Source organism: Scylla paramamosain, chromosome 14 (assembly GCF_035594125.1).
Source record: "Scylla paramamosain isolate STU-SP2022 chromosome 14, ASM3559412v1, whole genome shotgun sequence".
NCBI lineage: Eukaryota > Metazoa > Arthropoda > Malacostraca > Decapoda > Portunidae > Scylla > Scylla paramamosain.
In genome coordinates this window covers 5269837-5292351 of record NC_087164.1, presented here as the reverse complement: position 1 = coordinate 5292351, position 22515 = coordinate 5269837, and the positions used below count along the sequence as shown (strand labels likewise).

The 22515-nt window shown below is 37.3% G+C and overlaps 1 protein-coding gene across 2 annotated transcripts in view; it reads right to left on the bottom strand.

Annotated features, from left to right (window-relative positions):
* LOC135106785 (WD repeat-containing protein 35-like) overlaps positions 1 to 22515 on the bottom strand; it is a 106557-nt gene that overhangs the window by 2771 nt on the left and 81271 nt on the right. For both annotated transcript variants that reach the window (XM_064016092.1, XM_064016091.1), the window contains exons 23-24: positions 12654 to 12814; positions 2205 to 2329 (exon numbers count right to left, since the gene is read on the bottom strand). In XM_064016092.1, the coding sequence (XP_063872162.1) occupies positions 2205 to 2329; positions 12654 to 12814 (286 nt within the window). The remainder of the gene's footprint in view (positions 1 to 2204; positions 2330 to 12653; positions 12815 to 22515) is intronic.

Sequence of the window (22515 nt, the reverse complement as noted above, 5' to 3'; positions counted from 1 at the left end):
ACTTTTCGTTATTATTTCTCCTCCAATTTTGTACTTCCATGAAGGTCTCTTTACTTTTCCCTATTTCCAGCATGTGCATTTTCTGGCATTAAATTCTAGTTTCCATTTTTGGTTCTATGCATGTATCTTGTCAGTATCCCTTTGTAACTCCTTGCTGTCATTTTCATCCTTTTTTATTTTCATTATTTTTGCATCATCAGTAAATAGGTTTATATAACTATTCAGATCTTCAGTCATATCATTTACATATATCTGAAACATAATAGGTGCCAACACAGATCCTTGCAGTAACCCACTTGTCACTTCATGCCAACTTGAATTAGTGTCTCTGATTATTGTTCTGATTTCCCTGCCCTATAAATAATCATCCATCTATCTCAATGTTGCTCCCTTTAGTCCTCCTTTATTCTCTAACTTCCACATAAGACTTGAAGGGAACTTTATCAAATGCTTTTTTGAGATTCAGGTATACTGCATCAACCCATCTGTCCCTCTCTTGCACTCTGTCTATTATTCTTGTATAAAAACTCAGCAGTTTTGTGACACAGGATTTCCCTTTCCTGAGTCCAAATTGCTTTTCTGTAATTATCTTTTCATCCTCTAAATATTGCACCTATCTATCTTTAATTACTGTTTCACAAAGCTTGCTTACAATACTTATTAGTCACACTAGCCTGTAATTTAATGGTTCCATTTTATTTCCCTCTTTGTATATTGGGATTATGTTATCTCTTTTCCATTCCCTTGGCACTTTTCCTTCAGTCAACGAGCTGTTAATTGTATCCCATATGGGTTCTTCCATTTGTTCTCTGCATTCTTTTAATATCCATCCATTTACTTGATCTGGTCCCATAGCTTTTCTAACATCCAGCTCTTTCAGCAGTTTTTTTTTTATTTCTTGTCTCTTTACTTGTATCTCCTGTATTCCCTCATTCTGTGATATCACTTTTGGTGCCACAAAATCTGTTTCCTTTGTAAATACAGATGAAAACTCATTCATAAGTTCACTCATCTCAGTAGTTTCATAAATTCTTCCTTCTCTTTTATGTCTTGTTTATGTCATCCCTATGTTTCATTTTTCTATTTATCTATCTATAGAAGAGTTTGGGCTCTTGCATTTTCTTACTATGTATTCTGTATTTCTATATTCTTCCCTAGTATTTGTGTTCAGTTTTCTCATCATTTTCCTCCAAGCCCTGTCCTTTTTCTTTTTTTGCTTTTACACACCAGGCATTACACCATTCATGTTTCCCAATTTTCACTTTATAACTTGGCACAAACTGTTGCACCTCCTCTCTATACTTGCTCAAATTTTTTTTTTTTGCACTACTTTACCTTCAAATAGCTCTTTCCTGTTAACTTTTCCATAAAATTTATTAATTTCTGCAAAGTTTGCCTTAGCATAGTTTTATCTCCTATTTCTATACTGTTAATTCCTGTGCAACACCTTTTCCTACTGTAGTACTATTTCTATTCTCACATTATCACTTCTTCCCATGGGACTCAGACAATGTATACTTGGTCTTCTTTCTGGGGTTTTTGTAAACACTAAGTCCAACTGTGATGGTTCTTCTCTACATCTTGTAGGCTCATTAACCCATTGTCTCCTTGTATTCACCATCATATTTTGCATAAGTTCTTTGCTCATGACCTGGCATTTTCTTTCATTTCCATCTCCTCCCAATTAATTCCTTTAGTGTTGAAATCACCTATTAAGAGCACTTTGTTACTTTTCCTTGTCATTTCCTCTATGCTATTTCTTGTTTCTAGTTGCATAGTTTTATATCTATTGGTCTCCCATGCACTAGTTTTTGGTCGTATGTACGTCACAATAACTTAACTTTTTTCACTTCCTAAGCTTCCTAAGGAGATGGGACAGTATGAGCTAAGTTCATAATGTCTCATCTCCAAAACTGTTTTTATCCCACTTTTCCTTAGTCATGAATATTTCTAGCACACACTACTTCCCTTTCCAGTCCATTCCATGCTTCATTGCTTCTATGAAGGATGCTAAATTTCTTGATATCTCTTCTGCAGGTGGTTGCTTTTAGTTCTCTTCTATATTCCCATGTTTCTCTTTCATTTATTACAAATAGATCTTCCCTATCTAGTTTTTTTTTAGTTTTTGTTTTTTCTTCCCTACCTAGTTTTGTGTGTATGTGTATGTGTGTAGACTGACAAGACAGACAACTGCAAGAAATTACCAGTCAGGAATCATTGTTTCACAGTTGGTACATTCTGCTCTATTGCTTCGGGAATCCTTTGGGCTGTATTTCATGAAAATGTTCATGGCAAGATCTTCATATGATTCTTTTTTTTCATGGGAGATCTGAAAAATAGACATGATGTAAGCTAATATCTTGCACATGATTTTTAACACTTTCACAAAACAATTAGTAGCACCAGAAGCAATGAGTGAAGTCTTTATAAACATCTACAAGAAAGTTAGTGATGAAAAAGAATACATTTTGCAATTTCTGGATGTGACTGTAGTACAAGTAAAGATGTGTGAGAGTGATTGATAATTTGAGAAAGGCTTATCAAGTGGCAGTCAAAGGGTTAAGGGAGAAAAAGTTATTAAAAAAAAATAATAACATACTCACCAACCCACCAACATTGAAAACCTTGTAAATTCTGAACTGTGTAAGTTTCTTAATGCTTTTACAAAATTATTGAAGGCTATATTATTGCATGAAGGCTTCTACATTTTTATTGCATGCATACAGCCATCCATTGACATTCATGACTTCGAGTTGGGATGAATTTATAAGGATATATAATACTGCGGTGGAAAAATTTTGTACCTGGAGGAGGAGTATAATGTAGAAAGGGTATGGAATGGTTCAATACAAAATGTAAAAATACTAGAAATTGTAAGTTAAATGCTTGGAATAGATGGAAGAAAAGGAAAACTGAGAGCAGATGGGAGGAATATATTGATGCTAGAAATTAGTATGTTGAGATAATAAGAATGGAGAGAAGAAACTATGAAAAAGATATAATAGAATAGTGTATAAATGAACCAAAACTATTCTTTAGACATATTAATGGGAAGATGAAGAAGAGAGGTGTATCAAGACTGAAAGTTGAAAGAAAAATCTATGAGGATGTACTGGACATGGCAGAGGTTATGAACAATGTTTCAGATCAGTATTTACTGTGGAAGGGGACTTTGATGCTGGAAGGGATAATTTGGTGAAGAATATACTAAGCACAGTCCCAGTCAGTTATGATGAAATACTTAAGATGATGGAAGAACATGATGAAAATAAAGCATCTGATTCAGATGGAGTATCAAATTGGATATTGATAGAATGCAGAGAACAATTGGCTGATAAAATTCACAGTATGGTGGTGACATCGCAGTTGCAGGGAAGAGTACGAAAAGATTGGAAGAGAGCAAATATTACATCTATATTCAAAGGAGGAAATAAGGAAAATTCACTAAATTATAGACCAGTGACATTGACTAGTGTTGTAGGAAAACTATGTGAAAGAACAATAAAAGAAAGATGGATAGAAGACTTGGAAAGAGATAAAGTTTTGGTAAATTGTCAATTTGGATTTAGAAGGGGAAGACCATGCTCCATGAACTTATTGTCCTTTTATTCAAGGGTAGTCAGTATTGTGCAAGAGAGAGACAGGTGGATAGATGATTTCTACTTAGACTTGCAGGCTTTCGATAAAGTACCACACCAAAGATTGCTATGGAAGATAAAAAAAAAAATATGAATTGGAGGAAGACTGCTGGAATGGATGGAGCATTATCTTGATGATAGAGAGATGAGAAATGTAATACAAGACAAAAATTTATCTTGGATGAAAGTAACTAGTGATGTCCCACAGGGGTCAGTGTTGGGACTGATAATGTTTGTGATATATGTAAATAACATGAATGAAGAAATACATAGTTATATGAACTTATTTATAGATGATGCTAAGCTGATGAGAAGGATAGAAAATGTAAATGACTGTATGACATTGCAAGATGATTTAAATAAGATAAATAGATAGAGTAAATCTTGGCAAATGTAATTCAATTTAAGTAAATATAAAGTAATGGAGTTTGGTAGAAGTGAAAAAAGAATACAATATCATTATGAGATGGATGGTGTGAAATTAAAAAAGTCAAAAGAGGAAGTGGATTTGGGAGTAACAGTTACTGAAAATTTGACTCTGGACAGACACATTGATAAAATTACTCAAGAGATGATGAACTGGTTAAAAAGAGTAAGAATGGTATTCTCATATTTGGATGAAGGAATGATAAAAAAAAAATTGTTGATTTCCATGATAAGACCAAGACTGGAATATGTGGCAGTGGTGTGGTCTCCTCTTACATCTTGTATGCCAGGGATGGAGTGCATTTATCACACCAGGGTGTTCGGGTTTTGGCTGGAGCACTTGAATAGGAGGTAACTACACTCCAGCACTTTTTTCATTAGTCAAGAGGGAGGAAGGGGTTGTGAGGTCGAAATGAAGGACAAATTAGTTAAATCTAGAAAGGTAACAAGTTCAGAGAAGGTGAGGAATAGCTTAAGTGTTTACTACACAAATTGATTAAGTATTTTGAATAAAATAGACTTGCTTAGAGAACCTTGATATCATTGCTTTAATAGAAACTTGGTTAGATATGTCAGGAAAAATATCTAATCCAGAAGTTAAGACAGATGGTTATACACTATTCTATAAAGACAGGGAGAGGAGGCAGTGTCACGCTGAATGTTAGGGACACATTACAATGTTGTATTGATAGTAGAATTAAAACAGATAACCAAACAGAGTTGATATGGGTAGATATCAAAGAGGGATCACAGTCAGTAGTACTGGGAGTAGTGTACAGGCCACCACACAGTACGAAGAGAATAAACACCTCAGTATGGCAGGAAATAGATAGAGCAGGCAGGTACAGTCAGGTATGTGTGGCAGGAGATTTTAATTTTAGAAATATCGACTGGAGCCTGAAAATGGATAACAGTGAAGCAGAAGAATTTCTTAAAGTAATTCAGGATAATTTTTTAAAACAGGTAATCTTAGAACCCACAAGGGGGAATAATATCCTAGATTTAATTCTAACTAATAGGGAAGAAGCAGTCACGCAGGTAGAGCTTGGAAGACAGCTAGGTAGCAGTGACCATTGGGAAATTAGATACAAATTAGAATGGGAGAAAAATTTTATGAGTAAAAACACTAGTAAAACACCTGTCTTTAGGAGGGCAGATTTTGAGGGATTAAAAAGGTACCTTAAAGGAGTTGACTGGCAATGGATGCAGGGGGAGGTAAGGTCCAGGAAGGAGTCAAGAGGGATAAGGCAGCATGAGGGATGTGAGAGGAGGTGTGAGGGTGAAGGCAGGAGGAGGGGAGAAGGCATTGGAAGGGTTGGAGGAGTGGGAGAGAGGGATATATGTGTGAGTATGTCGGAGGGTCAGGTCATGCTGAGGTGGACGAGGTGAGGTCGAGGCAAGTAGAGGATAGAGTGGAGAGGATGGAAGGGGCCGAGATGAGAAAATTAGGGAAAGTGAATGTAGATGAGATGTACAAATATTTCATTGATAAAGTGCACACAGGAGAGTTAGCAAACATTCCTTATAGAGCAATAAGATCACAGAAAAATTATCCTAAATGGATGACAGTTAGGTTAAAACACTACATAAGGCAGAAAAGAAGTATATATAAGAAATTAAAGGCAAGGGAAGAGGTTCTAAGGCCACAATATAATGAATTAGAACAGTCTGGAGGTTAACAAGGAAAGCTAAAAACAATTATGAATTAAAGGTAGCCAGTCAGGCGAAGACGGACCCCAAGGTATTTAATCAGGTATATAAGGCGAAGAATAGGAAACAATAGGTCTATTAAAGGCAGCAGATGAAGAGCTGGTTAGTTTTAAGGAGATTAGTACAATTCTGAATGAGTATTTTTTAACTGTCTTCACCCAGGAAAACATGTAGGAAATGCCAAATAATGAGATGTTTAAAGCAGAAGAGAATCAGAAGCTGACAGATATTACCATAACTAAGGAGATAGTGGAACAGGAGATAGATAGGCTAAAAAGTTCAAGACACCAGGACCAGATGAAATATATCACAGAGTACTTAAGGAATGCAATGAGGATGTTAGTAAACCATTAGTTTCTGTTTTTAGGAAATCATTTGAGTCACATGAGTTACTGGTAATGTGGAGGCAAGCTAATGTAGTACCTATCTTTAAGAAAGGAAATAAAACTTTAACGTCTAATTATAGACCTGTCAGCTTAATTTCTGTTGTAGGTAAATTAATGGAGTCAATAATAACGAAGAACATTACGGAGCATTTAGACAAACATAACTTGGTTAATCAGTCACAGCATGGCTTCACAAAGGGGAAGTCTTACCTGACGAACTTGTTAAGGTTTTACAGTAAGGTTTACGAGGCAGCAGATAATGGTGATAGTTATAACATCCTATACCTGGACTTTAGTAAAATGTTTGACAGAGACTACTAAGAAAGGTTAGGGTGCATGGGATAAATGGGAGGGTGTTAGACTGGATAAGGTTGTGGCTAAGCAACAGGCGACAGAGAGTTGTAATAAACGGCTCTAAATCCGAGTGGGGTCAAGTAATTAGTGGGGTGCCACAGGGATCAGTATTAGGGCCATTGTTATTTTTAATATATATCAATGACTTGGATAGTGGAATTAGTAGCGATGTTAGTAAGTTTGCAGATGACATGAAGATAGGTAGATTAATTAGGTCAGAATCAGATGCCATCGCCTTGCAGGCAGATTTGGATACAATGAACGAATGGTTTGACAGATGACAAATGCAGTTTAATATCAATAAATACAAAGTACTTAGCATAGGTAAAGGAAACCCACACAGACGGTATACAATAAACAACAAATCTCTGGTAGGTTCAGGGTACAAAAAAGATTTAGGAGTTATAGTTAGCTCTGAACTCCATCTAAGAAAAGAATACATAGAGGCCAGAAACAGGGCAAATAGGGTATTAGGATTAATTTTTAGGAGTGTTAAAAGTAGAAGCCCTAAAGTAATATTGAAGTTAGATTTGGTGCTGGTCAGACTTCATCTAGACTACACTGTGCAGTTCTGGTCCCCATATTACAGGAAAGATGTAAGTCTATTAGAATCAGTACAAAGGAGAATGACTAAGTGGATACAGGAGATGAAGAATATTCCTCACGAAACAAGATTAAAGCTGTTAAATTTGCATTCTTTAGAGAGATGTAGGTTAAGAGGGAACCTGAAAGAAGTCTTTAAGTGGTATAAGTGGTACAAGGGGGACATAAGCAAAATTTTTTGGATAAATAACCAGGGTAGAACAAGAAATAACAGGTTCAAGCTTGAAAAATTTTGGTTTAAAAAAGGAATAGGAAGAAACTGGTTCTCAAATAAAGTGGTAGATGAATGGAATGGACTCGGTAATAAAGTTGTTAGTGCTAAGTCATTAGGGAGCCTACGTGCTTGCACCTTGCCTAGTCAAACTCTTTCAGCTCTGTCTGTCAACATCTACCTTTCATTCTTGCTGGAAGTTTGCCTACATTCAACCTGTTCCTAAAAAGGGTGACCATTCTAACCCCTCATACTACCGTCCTATTGCTTTAATTTCCTGCCTATCTAAAGTTTTTTAATCTATCCTCAACAGGAAGATTCTTAAACATCTATCACTTCACAACCTTCTATCTGATCGCCAGTATGGGTTCCGTCAAGGCCGCTCTACTGGTGATCTTCTGGCTTTCCTTACTGAGTCTTGGTCATCCTCTTTTAGAGATTTTGGTGAAACTTTTGCTGTTACCTTGGACATATCAAAAGCTTTTGATAGAGTCTGGCACAAAGCTTTGATTTCCAAACTACCCTCCTACGGTTTCTATCCTTCTCTCTGTAACTTCATCTCAAGTTTCCTTTCTGACCGTTCTATTGCTGCTGTGGTAGATGGTCACTGTTCTTCTCCTAAATCTATTAACAGTGGTGTTCCTCAGGGTTCTGTCCTGTCACCCACTCTTCTTATTATTCATTAATGATCTTCTAAACCAAACTTCTTGTCCTATCCACTCCTATGGTGATGATACCACCCTGCACTTTTCCACGTCTTTTCATAGACGTCCAACCCTTCAGGAGGTAAACATATCACGCAGGGAAGCCACAGAACGCTTGACTTCTGATCTTTCTAAAATTTCTGATTGGGGCAGAGCAAACTTGGTATTGTTCAATGCCTCAAAAACTCAATTCCTCCATCTATCAACTCGACACAACCTTCCAGACAACTATCCCCTCTTCTTCAATGACACTCAACTGTCCCCCTCTTCTACACTGAACATCCTCAGTCTGTCCTTTACTTATAATCTGAACTGGAAACTTCACATCTCATCTCTAGCTAAAACAGCTTCTATGAAGTTAGGTGTTCTGAGACATCTCCATCAGTTTTTCTCACCCCCCCCAGCTGCTAACTCTGTACAAGGGCCTTATCCGTCCATGTATGGAGTATGCTTCACATGTCTGGGGAGGCTCCACTCATACTGCTCTTCTAGACAGGGTGGAATCAAAAGCTTTTCGTATCATCAACTCCTCTCCTCTAACTGACTGTCTTCAGCCTCTCTCTCACCGCCGCAATGTTGCACATCTAGCTGTCTTCTACCGCTATTTTCATGCTAACTGCTCTTCTGATCTTGCTAATTGCATGCCTCCCCTCCTTCTGCGGCCTCGCTGCACAAGACTTTCTTCTTTCTCTCACCCCTATTCTGTCCACCTCTCTAACGCAAGAGTTAAGCAGTATTCTCAATCATTCATCCCTTTCTCTGGTAAACTCTGGAACTCCCTGCCTGCTTCTGTATTTCCACCTTCCTATGACTTGAATTCCTTTAAGAGGGAGGTTTCAAGATACTTATTCACCAATTTTTGACCACTGCTTTGACCCTTTTATGGGACTGGCATTTCAGTGGGCATTTTTTTTATTAGATTTTTGTTGCCCTTGGCCAGTGTCCTTCCTACATAAAAAAAAAAAAAAACATACATTACAAATGATAAATACATTTGCAAAAATTAGCTATTCAAAGGGCTTCAAATCCCCTAAACCAAAAGTTTGAGCTAAGAGCCTGTTCACTCTTGACTATTTTCTCTCATTTTCAAAATGGTAATGGTGATCCATAAGTGCTGCACTAATTTGCCTGGCCAAGTGTTAGGTGGCAGTGAGCTTAGCTTAACTGTAGTAAAGTTCACTTGCAAGAGCAGTAAGAGCTGTTGGGATGTGAGACAGTCTTTTCTTTTAATTTGGAAGAGTGTATGAAAGGAGTGAATGAGACTGAGTAAAGTAATGAAGTGTGTAATCGCCAGCTGTGTCACCTCACAAGGTTCTGTGAGGCTGGTGGCAAGAGACTAATATGAAGCATGTGTAACACCAAGGAAACTGAGTTGAGTAAAAATTAAGAAAACTGAATTCGTTATTGTAGTTAATTGCAGTAGTGAAGTTTTATGAGAGGAACTAGCTGTGGAGAGCTTAGCTGTAGAGAGGTAGTGACGGTTGTGTTTATGTGGTAAAGTTGATGACATGGCATGTAGGGTAGATAAGACACAGAGGGATCTCTGTAGAGGAATGGGTCACCCAGGGTATCTGGCCCAGCGACTTCAGAAGGGGGCAGACTGTGCATAGTCTTCAAAGACACAGAGGGATCTCTGTAGAGGAGTGGGTCACCCAGGGTATCTGGCCCAGTGACCTCAGAAGGGGACAGATTGTGCACAGTCTTCAGAGAGAGAGGTGTTGCAACTCACTCTGTTTTCTCCATAAACTCTAGACCCTCAAATGCTGCCCCTCATAGTCATAAGTGTTGCATTGTGGTCAATTAGCTGTCTAAGTAACTGCTACATGTTAAAATACACTGAGAATTATCATACATGTATTGCATTTGCATTTCTATTATTCTGAATACTTATTAAGGCATAAACCATTATGTATTTTGGTTATTATATTGCACTTTATTATAATGGAATACTATCTCTTTATGATCTTTATGTGCCTTAAGTGCATGTGAATTTTTTATTGTATTTCAATACTTCTCGTGCTGATGTCAAATTAATTGTCACTACAAGTTAACTGCATTAAAGCGAGCAAAAGACTGGGTCGTTTGTCATCCTGATCTCTTATAGACATAATAGCATCTACAAAATGTATGAGAAGGATAGACAGTAGGAGGATGAATATAGTTTTGAATAATATATTGCTTGAGAAGTTTGACTCTTTCAAGCATTAGAATCATAATCTGCTGAAGACAGAGGAATTAATGTTCAAGCAAAATTTAGGATAAATGAAGCAAGAAAGGGAAAAGAAGAATGAGCAGTTTCTAGTTGAGTAGACCACTTGGAATTAATATAAACAGAAGGCATAAGGGATATTGCATGAGGGTATTGCAGTTCAGTCTGATGACAATGCATTGAGATGAATACATGGAACACAGAAGTAGGAGAAAAGAGGAATGTGTGTGTAGCAATACAAACAGCTTGAATGAAAAACAAGAAACTGCAGAGGAGCATAGGTATAGAATGAAAACTGGTTGAGTGAGCACACTAGAGAGGATAGAAAAGAAGCAATTGGTGCAAAAGATCACAAACACTTAAAGGACCAGAGGTGGTAACAATTTTCATCCTGCTAAGACTGGCCCTCCACCACTAAACATCAAAAATAGCTTGTATTCACACAATGGAAGAATGAATAAAATAGACTTTGTACTCAACATCAAGTCTTCCCCTTTCTAATGATGCCATCCAGATGTTTCTATGTGCAATGGTTATGGAGAGATAGTAAGTTGAAGAGGAGAGATTTTTTGGAGGGGAGAAAGTCACTTGCCTGCCATGCGTCTGTTTTGTCTGACTGGATATGGCTCACGCCTAATGAAAATGGGTGGTTTCTTCACGCATACTAAACAGTTTTATCAAGTTCCCGCTCTATTACACTCTTACTAAGACATGAAACAAGAGATTGAGTGCAAGGGGATAATACATGTACTGTTGAGGTGCGAGGGTGAGAGGGAGCAAGCAGGGAATCAGACTCATCAGAATCACTATCACTGTTTTTGGACATGGTGGGAGCAGGGCAGAGACTGAGAGATTAGCCTAACTATAATGGAACCAGACTAACTCAGTGCTCATGGTGTTGGCTGTTCCCATCCCACAATGCTGTCAGTTCACAGTTGACAAGCATATGAACACCTCTCTCTCTTTTTTGCTCATACTGTCATCCTTTGCCTTAATTATTCAAAAAGTTTTTTTTTTTCAATGGCTTTCAATTTGATGATAGAACAAAGATGCTGTATATCTCCCAGTAGAATTGGCAACACATATAGGCCATGCAGCACTGTCAGTCCAGTGTCCTTGACAGGGGAATCCCCCAGGCTGCACCCTGCTGGCCATGGTCAGGTCAGGTCACTCTGGGGTTGAGGTGGCAACAACAAGGAGAGGTGCAGCCAACACCTCATGTACCAAGTTAGGCTGGTTCCACTATGGCTCACAGGCAGTATTATCAAATGCTGAAGTACAAAAATTGACAAAAAGTAGCTAAACTTTGCGTAAAAATCACAAAACAGTTATAACTATCTTCGGTCCTTGTCTGGTGAAGCGGCTATAGCCATCTCTGGTCCTTTAACCCCTAAACTTGATGTGAGAGGAAAAAGCTTAAGGAAAAAAAATGGGATGGATGGCTGGTGTCAGATGGAAAATTTTTGCTGAGAAAGAAACAGCAGTTAACATTATATCGCTACTTGGAGATTTGTTGTGAATACTTAAATATGGTCTAGACTCTAGGAGGTTTGCTAGCATGATGTTTGATGGACTAGATATAATGTAGGGAAAGAGGTGGATCTATTATAATACTGTAGCAGAAGTAAGCCAGCTCTGTGGTCAAGCACTCATGTGGTGAACAACTGACCCACAAGCAAGGTGGTCAATAAGGATCTGCCTCTTCCTCTGTGTAGAGGTCCAGAAGATAAGATGGCTTTTTAATTTAATCTTAAGGAAAGTCTGTGTGCAGGTGTGGGATGATTTGGCTACCCTCCTTTGTTTGGACATCTGTCTGGTATGTATATATATAGAAGTTACGCTCCATGACCTTAAAACTAGAATTTTATACACCATTTTATTCAGGACTGAATTTTGTATTCACAAATTAATAAAAACAAAATAATAATATCTGTAGCTTTTAAAATTTGCAGTTGTCAAGAGTATTCATAAAAAAATAAAAAAATAAACTACAACTGTCTTATGAGTACTACTTGCACTTCTTAGGACACCATGTGATTTCCTAAATCACATTTTGATAGCAACATGTCACTTCATGTACAGAGATAAGTGAAGGAATCCCAAGCTTGTTAGCTTTCTTTGAAACTGCTTGATAGTATCATTATGATTGTGTGTTACAACTGCAGCTGTCTTTGAAGAACTGCTATTCTCTGGAAGCAAAGACACTACATGGTTTGCTGAAGGAATCCTCCAGTTACACAACAAATTTTTAAGAGTAAACTTGAACAGACTGAAAGACACTGAATATGAGGAAAAAAAAATGTATACAGTAGTGTTCAAGGGTTTATAATTCTAATTTGGGTAGAACTAGCTTTGTTATTTTAGTGCAGGATCTAATTCACTGACTTGAAGATGAAATGTGACAGCACTTACCTCAGGGAGTGCTTCAAGCCTTATGAATGCTCGAGAACAAGTAGCAAAAGCACGATTAGCACAAGAAGCTAAAGCCAGAAGTCCATAAATGTCCTCTGGGTCAAGAATCCCCTCATAATCTCTTAAATGAAGACATGTTTTCATAGCTGCATCAACATAACCTGCAATATTTATAGGAATGAAAATCAAGAAATAAAGTTAACTATTTTTTTAACAGGTAGCATTCACTCATGTGTTATAACTTCAAGTTTGTGAATGAATCACCATCATCCATTTCCCCTAATTTAAACAAAATGGGAAGACCAAACACAAAAAGAAATTATCAGTTAGTGGGGAGAAAAAGAAAGTTAAAACAGTACAAATCCATAATTTTCAGTCCAAAAAAAAAGTAAAAAAAAAAAGAAAGTTAAAACAGTACAAATCCATAATCTTCAGTCCAAAAAAAAAAAGTTCAAAAAGTTTTTTCTTTTTCCACTGGATGTTGTCTGCACACCATTTACATATGGCACACCATTTACATATGGCACCAACCAGTGGCAGGAATTATCAGAACCTAATTGTATTATTCCATAAATCAATTTTCATAAAGAAGAATTTATGACATGTTTTACATTCAAGATTCAAGTGGTTTGCATTCAAGGCTGTTGTGGTGAGCAATGGTGGCAGTGACTCCCCACATACTATCAATTAGTTTATGAGCAAGGCAATGGAAAAGCTGTGTCAAAGTGAGGGGCTGTTGTGGTGAGAAATGGTGGCAGTGACTGCCTGTATCCTGTCAGTCAGTTCATCAACAAAGCAATAGGAAGGCTGTGTAACATGTGACACTTTGTTGGTAAGGCAAGCTACCAGGCTGTAGAAGAGAGCAGTGATGGTGATGCCAGTGGTTTAAAGGTGATGCATTTCTGACTCCTAAATTCTTTATTCAATGAACTAAATCCAAAGCATTTCGTGACATGTTTATTGCCTCAGCTATTAATTATATTTAATAAGATATAAGAAGTTAATCAGCTATAATTCTGTACCAAAATTATCAATAAGATAACCAGCAGTATTACTGGTCTTGTATTATTTCATCAAAGTAACTTTGTGAAATTAATCTTTTCACAAAATTTTTTTTTTTTCAGAGGTAAACCCAAAGAAAACAAACAATCTGAAAATTTGGTGAAAATTAAAGGCTTATATGGAGCACTGTCATACTAACTTTTGCTCAGCATCCTCCATTATGGCAACCCTCACATTATGATTTATTTGTTATTAGAAAAGGATTATTGTTGTTACTCTTATTATATACTTAAATTTTTTTAGACAAAAAATTAATCATTTGTGGATGACAATAAGGCTTAATTTAAAAGAATGCATTTTACCTGGTTGGGTAAAAACTTTGTGTCAAAACTTTTTGACATTATTCATCCTTTCATTCACTTTTACCCAAGAATAATGCTAAGCAGCACTACTGAATATTAACAAATATATAGTAATTATTCAGGAAAAGTACAAAAGTAAGATGCTTGAAAACAAATATTTAAATACAAAAGGGTTTCGTTCATTAGAAGAAAAAAAAAAGAGGATGACATCTTCATCAAGCAGGATGCTCAGCTGTTACGGCATAACTTAGTACTATATTTTATTCTTATAATAATTTTAACAGTTGAATTGCATTAATTAATCATGAATTATACAAATAAGGGTGCATAAATGTCTGTATGGCACCTCATTAGTAGGCACAGTTTGTTAAACTTTGGTTACATATTCATAATAACATTTCTAAAATAAATTTCTATGCTTATTCTTTACATTATTTTATGTTATATTTTATCAAAATAAAATAATTCAAAGAATGCACACACACACACACTGAAATGTTATCACCCTACTGCCATCAAGCAAAACCTGAAAACTGTGACAACACAACATAATTATAGGCAATTATACAAATGTGCAAAAATCTGTTAATCTGCTTAACAAAAGCTTAGCTGCTCTGGTGGTTGCATTTTGGGGTGTCCACACAATATCTTAATCTACTGCTGATGACCCAGTTTTTCCATGACATGATGGACTGATGAACATGTGGGAGGAAGGCATTCTCATCTGCTTCACCCTTTTTTTTTTTTTTGTGGTGAGGGGTATTTTCAAGGAACAAGCTTTACAAGCCAATATTTCTTTATTTCCTGTAAGCAGTAGTTACCTGTAAAAATTCCCTGACCTCCCAAATGGATATAATTTTTAAAACATCACTGAGAACATTAAGGACACAAGATTTTTTTTTTTTTTTGTGGCTAACACTGCAACAATGGAGGTTTCAAATGAAAACAATAACTACAAAATTACTTCCCATCATATGCAGTAAACTGCCTCTATGACAACACTCCAGAATATACCATGGATCAATGGTTTTTCCAGTTATCTTGATTGCAGCCCATGAATTAAGAAAATGTCACCAATGACCATCTCAATATATAAGCAATGACCTGATTGTGTGGATGAGACCTAATGTTCTGATGCATTTATTTTATCACACTGACTACATTCTTAGGGCTCCTTACTCTCATCTAAGAAAAATGGCATTTATATATTGTAAATGTTAATACAGTCATATATAGTGTTCATCCATCACAGGGGGGCGTATGCACCAGGAGGGACATCACCTTGTTCATCCCAAGATGCAACTCCTGGGGATTAAAACAAAAATAAAAGGGCCCCTTTGCATAGGAAGTAGCTCCCAACAGGATACATTGACTTGCCTCAGCCATGAGCTTTGTGGATGTTCTCTTGGGCACTGCTATGATGGATTTTCCCTTGCTAAGACAGCATGATAAGCATGTTACCTTGGTTCCAAGTAACATGCCACAAGCCCATATAGCTGGACTATGCCAATAATAGATCTCAATCCAGTCTCACAGAGAAATCACTGATTTGACACAAAGTCTTATTGTGACACCACACAGTTCTGCAAAGATGCCACTTCAAGTCAATATTTAGTGTCTGTCTCACATCCATAGAGTAAGGCAGGGATCACAAGCAAAAGGAAGATCTGAATCTTAGTTTCCTTGTGCAGTGCCTTGAAAGCCATCATCAGAACCTCCAACAACTCCACAAAAATTGCTCCAACACTGACAAAAACAAGATCAATCATTTTAGTATTTATAGTAATGCTCTACAATGACCTTGATCTATAACTCAGCCCAGTACCTAGCCCAGTACCTAGTCCATACAAGTATTGCAAAGTAATGAGGCTAGGACACATCTCTGCCTCACCTCTGCATTCATGGGAATGGGGCTGTATCATCCCATCCCTTTCACTTAACAGTACTCTTGGTCCTGGAGTATAAGCCATTCAACTGATCAACAGTTCTTGTAGGAATCCCATGGAGTTGCAAATGATCCAAGTTTAGCTCACAATGCAATGAAATGAACACCTTATTGAGATCAACACAGGATGCAAGCAACCATTCCTGAAACTTGCATCTGCATTCCACTAGGACATGAAACACTGTTGCTGACTTACCAGGGGTGAACCCTAATTGCTCAGAATTTTGATGCTTCAGCAGGTGGTAATGTGTGTATATTTCATATGCTATAAGCTTAATTTGAAATAGAAAAAACTAGCCTCAGCCAAAACTGGTTAGTAGTAGTTTCAGAACCATCTCGAGTTTCCATCTTGCTAAACTTGAGGACTGCAAAACTCAGAGTATTGAAAACACTGAAAAACACTTATCTATTCCAGATGCATGGCCTAGAACTGTATGAGTGTGTATATTTTGTTCTCACATAGAGCATGATGCTGCAATGCAGTGGTGTGGCACTAGCACAACTAGAACTGTGTGCATGTGTGTAAATGTTTTGTACTCACATTCAGTGTGACACAGCAGTGCAGTGTTATAGCACTGCCACATCTAGAACTGTGTGAGTGTGTGTGTGTTTTGTCCTCACATCTGGAATGACAAAGCAATCCAGCTTTGCCACATCAAAACTGTGTATTTACCTAGTTGTGCTTTATGGGAAAAGAGCTATGCTCATGCTGTCCCATCTCTATATCTTTTAATATCCAACTTAGCCTTGAATCCATGTATACTTGCTGCATTTACTATCTCCTCATCCAGACTGTTCCATACATCAATACTTTTATATGGGAAACTATACTTTTTGACATCTCTTCTACAAACACTCCTCTTCAGCCTCTTTCCATGTCCTCTAGTGTCCCGTGTATCCCAGACCATTAAGTCGCTCCGGTCCACCTCCTCTACTCCCTCATATGCTTTATATATCACAATCAAGTCTCCCCTTTCTCTCCTCTTTTCCAATGTTGGTAGATGTATCCTTGCCAGTCTCTCTTCATATGACAAGTCCCTTATACTTGGTACCATCTTCATTGCTGCTCTCTGAACTCTCTCCAACTTCCTTATATCCTTTTTCTTGTATGGCGACCACACTACTGCTGCATAGTCTAGTCTAGGTCTTATCAGTGATACAATCATCTTCCTGACCATCTCTTCATCCATATATGCAAAGGCCTGCCTTATTCTTCTCAACAAATTATAGGTTTCTCCTGTAATTTTGCTAATGTGTCTCTCCAGGATCAGGTTCCCAGTCACTGTAACACCAAGATCTTTTTCCTCTTCTGCTCCACTCAACCTTACACCATTCAACACATAATTTCCTTTTACTCTTCTTGTACTTCTTCCAAATTCTATTACTTTACACTTCTTTAAATTAAATTCCATTTCCCATCTACAACTTCACTCTGATATCTTGTTAAGGTCTTCTTGTAACGTTCCACAATCCTCTGCACTCTCAACTTTCTTCAGCAACTTTGCATCATCCGCATAAAGGCTCATGTAGCTGTTCACACTCTCCATCATATCATTTATATAAACTGCAAACATGACTGGTGCAAGTACTGAGCCTTGGGGTACTCAACTTATGACTTCCCTCTATGATGATTTTTTATCTTTTACCACCGTTTTTATTTCTCTGTTTGTCAAGAAATTTTCCATCCATCTCAGCAGGTCCCCCCCCCCTTAGCCCACCATTATGCTTCAACTTCCACAACAATTTCCTGTGTGGCACTTTATCGAAGGCCTTTTTCAGGTCTAAATAAACACAATCAGCCCATCCATCACTTTCTTGCATTATATCCACCACTCTAGAATAAAAATTCAGTAAGTTTGTAACACACAATCTCCCTCTCCTAAATCCAAATTGTTGCTTTAATATCACTTCATTTCCTTCTAGGTACTGCATCCATTTATCCTTCACCAATCTTTCACACATTTTGCACACCACACTTGTTAGAGACACAGGTCTATAGTTTAAGGGGCTCCTCTTTACTACCACCTTTGTAGATTGGCACTATGTTGGCTCTCTTCCATTCAATTGGGACTCTACTTTCAATTAGGGAGCTCTCAATAATATTATGTATTACTCATGTCAACTGCTGATTGGACTCTTTTAGTATCCATCCTGACACACCATCAGGTCCAGGGGCCTTCCTAACATCTAGTCCCTCCATCTGTTTCTGGACATCCTCTTCAGTCACTTGGATTTCCCCCAGACCCATTTCCTCACTCATCACACTCTGCCACACAAATGATTTCTCTTTTGTGAATACTGATTGAAAACTCCTGTTCATTTTCTCTGCCAATTCAGCCGGATCCTCACACATTTGGCCATTCACCTTCAATCTGCTTATTCCTTCTCTATTTTTCATCTTGCTGTTCACATATCTGAAGAATAGTTTTGGTTCCTCTTTGCATTTGTCCATAACATTTTTCTCATAATTTTTCCTTTCTTCTCTAATAACCCTTACATATTAATTTCTTGTAATTGTGTAGTTTTGGCATAGCTCCTGCGTATTTTTCCTCCACCATCTATTCCATGCCATTTCTCTCTCCTCCTTAGCTATTTCACATCTTCTATTAAACCAGTCATTGTTATATCTTCTCTTTGTCTCTACTTTCGGTACATATCTTTTCACTTCCTCTTCATAAATATTGATGAAAGCTTCCCACTTCTTTTGCACATTACTTACTGTGATAAGTGTACTCCAGTCTGCTTCACCAAAGTATCTCCTCATTTGTTCAAAATTTGACTTACCATAATTAAACCTTTCACTTTTATAATCTTCGCATCTACTTTCCTCTCTTTTTTCTTTAATACAAAACCTTATCATGACATGGTCACTTTTTTCCTAGTGGACAACTATAGTTCATGTCTTCTATAATATCTGTTTCTTTTGATAATACCAAATCAAGTCTTAATGGCTCCTCTCCTCCTCTATATCTAGTGTTTTCCTCAACCCACTGTGTCATAATATTGTTCAATGCCAGTTTCAGAACCTTATCTCCCCATGAGTCTTCTCCTCCTCTTGTGTTCCACTCCTCCCAATTTATCTCTTTACAATTAAAATCTCCCATTATAACAATTTTGTTGTTTTCTTTAATTTTCTTTACAAGCCATTCTTTTGTCTTACTCAGCAACTGTTCATGCTCTTGTCTATTCCAGGTCTTTGTTTTTGGTGGGACACACCACTGTGACATATCATATTCCTCTTCTTCCATTTATTAGTTGTAAGTTTAGGTCTTCCACCAAATCTTCTGGCTTTTCCACACTCTCCACCCTGATACCCTTTTTAACAAGCATCATCACTCCGCCTCCTCCTTTTCCACATCTGTTTCTTATCCACATATTGTACTTTCCTCCTCCTAAATTTGGTGTCTCTGAATCTGTTAGTTTAGTTTCTACCATTGCCATGATGTCTGGTTCATTTGCTTTTATAAATTCATTCACTTCATCCATCACTGAAACTAAACCATCCACATTAGTGTATGCCATTGTCCATGTCCCTCCCATGTCCCATGTGTGTGTGTGTGTGTGTGTGTGTGTGTGTGTGTGTGTGTGTGTGTGTGTGTGTGTGTGTGTGTGTGTGTGTGTGTGTGTGTGTGTGTGTATTTACCTAGTTGTATGTACCTAGTTGTAATTTACAGGGCCTGAACTACGCTCATGTGGTCCCATCTCCATATCTACACTTGTCTAGTTTTTCCTTAAAGTTGTGCACACTCGTTGCCGACACTACAACCTCACTTAGCTTGTTCCAAACTTCTGTATTTTTCTGTAGGTAACAATGTTTCTTTATGTTATTCAAGCATCTTCCTTTTCTTAGTTTTTTGTTGTGGCCTCATGTGTATCTGGTATTTTTTACTTCTCTTAGCAGTAGTTTCTCATTATCAATTTCTTCCACACCATTCCACAATTTATATATCAGTATTAAATCTCACCTTTCTTTTCTTTGTTCCAATGTTGGCAGATTCATTTCCTTTAACCTGTCTTCATATGTTAATTCTTCCAGTCATGGAACCATCTTTGTGCTTTGCATCCTTTCTAGTTTTTTGACATGTTTCTTCTTGTGGGGAGACCACACTGATTCAGCATATTCCAGCTTTGGTCTAATCATAGTGGTAATTATCTTTCTCACCATATCTTTATCCATGCAGTAGAATGCTGTTCCAATATTTCTCACCCTTCTATATGTATCTCTGAATATCTTTTCTACATGCTTCTCCAACTGTTGACTATCCTGTATTATCACTCCCAGATCTTTCTTTTCTTGTACTTTTATTATTACTTAATTTCACATTTTATATGTCCATTTTGGTCTCTTTTCACTTTTTCCCCATTTCCATTACACGACATTTTTTCACAATGAATTCTGTCATTTCTTACTCCAGTCCAGAGTGTGTGTGTGTGTGTGTGTATGTGTGTGTGTGTGCTTATTTACCTAGTTATAATTTACAGGGCCTGAGCTACGCTTGTGTGGTCCCATATCCATATCTACACTTGTCCAGTTTTTCCTTAAAGTTTTGCACACTCATTGCTGATAGTACATCCTCACTTAGCCTGTTCTGAACCTACATATTTCTCTGTGAGAAACTTTATTTCTTCATGCTACTGAAGCATCTTCCTTTTCTTAATTTTTTTTGCTGTGTCCTTGTGTGTAACTGGTATCTCCTACTTCTCATGTGTGTGTGTGTGTGTGTGTGTGTGTGTGTGTGTGTGTGTGTGTGTGTGTGTGTGTGTGTGTGTGTGTGTATTCACCTAGTTGTATTTACCTAGTTGTGGTTTATGGGAGGGGAGTAATCACATAGTATCTATCCAGTCTTAAAAGCATGGACAGTTTCGGCATTCACAATATCTTCACTGAGTCCATTCCATCTGTTCACACTTCCATGAGGAAAACTATATTTCTTGATGTCTCTTCTACAGTTAACTTTCTTCAATTTCTTACTGTGTCCCCTTGTACTCTGTGTGTCTAAATTTATAAAACATTCTTTGTCCACATTTTCCATACCATTTATCATTCTATAGATGTTTATTAAATCTCCTCTCTCTCTCTCTCCTATTTTCAAGGGTAGGAATTTCCAATGTTCTTAATCTCTCTTCATAGGTCCAATTACTCAACTCCAGAACTATCTTAGTGATGGCTCTTTGTAGTTTTTCCAACTTTATAATATTCTTCCTTGTATGAGGAGACCACACCACTGCCGTATATTCCAATCTTGGTCTTATCATGGAAATCAACAACTTTTTTTTATCATTCCTTCATCCAAATATGAGAATGCCATTCTTACTCTTTTTAACAAATTCATCATCTCTGCAGTAATTTTATCAATGTGTCTGTCCAGAGTCAAATTTTCAATAATTGTTACTCCCAAATCCATTTCTTCTTCTGATTTCTTTTGATTTGAGTGTGTGTGTGTGTGTGTGTGTGTGTGTGTGTGTGTGTGTGTGTGTGTGTGTGTGTGTGTGTGTGTGTGTGTGTGTGTGTGTGTGTGTGTGTGTGTGTGTATTTCCCCAGTTGTGTTTTACAGGAAAAGAGCTATGCTCATGCTGTCCTGTCTCCATATCTATAAGCATGCAGCTTAACTTTAAATTCACGAATATTTGTTGCTTGTACCACTGTTTCATTTAAGTTGTTCCATATTTCTATGCTTCTATTTGGGAAACCATATTTCTTTGCATCTCTTCTATTTGCTGTTTTCTTCAATTTCACTCCATGTCCTCTTGTATCTCTTGAGTCCCACACAAATAAGTTTTCCTTGTCAACTTGATCCTTATCCCTTAAAGCTCTGTATATAGCAATCAGGTCTCCTCTTTCTCTTCTCTCTTGTAATGATAGAAGATTCAATCTCCTTAATCTTTCTTCATAGGTTAAATCTCTCAAACTTGGTACCAATTTGGTTGCAGCTCATTGGATCCTTTCTATTTTCCTTATTTCTGTGTGTGTGTGTATTTACCTAGTTGTGGTTTATGGGAGGGGAGTAATCTCATAGTATCCTGCCTCTATAGCTATCCAGTTTGGTCTTAAAGACATAGACAGTTGCGGCATTGACAATGTCTTCACTGAGTTCATTCAATTTGTTCACATTTCTATAAGGAAAACTATACTTCTTGATGTCTTTTCTACAGCAACTTCTTACTGTGTCCCCTTGTACTCTCTCTAAATTTATAAAACATTTTTTGTCCACATTTTCCGTCCCATTTATCATTCTATAGATTTTTATTAAATCTCTCTCTCTCTCTCTCTCTCTCTCTCTCTCTCTCTCTCTCTCTCTCTCTCTCTCTCTCTCTCTCTCTCTCTCTCTCTCTCTCTCTCTCCAATTTTCAAGGGTAGGAATTTCCAACATTTTTTGACTTACTCAACTCTGGAACCATCTTAATGACTGCTGTATGTGCTCTTTTTAATTTTACAATATTCCTCTTTGTATGAGGAGACCATACCACTGCCACATATTCCAATCTTGGTCTTATCATGGAAATTAACAACTTTATTATTCCTTCATCCAAATATGAGAATGCCATTCCTTCT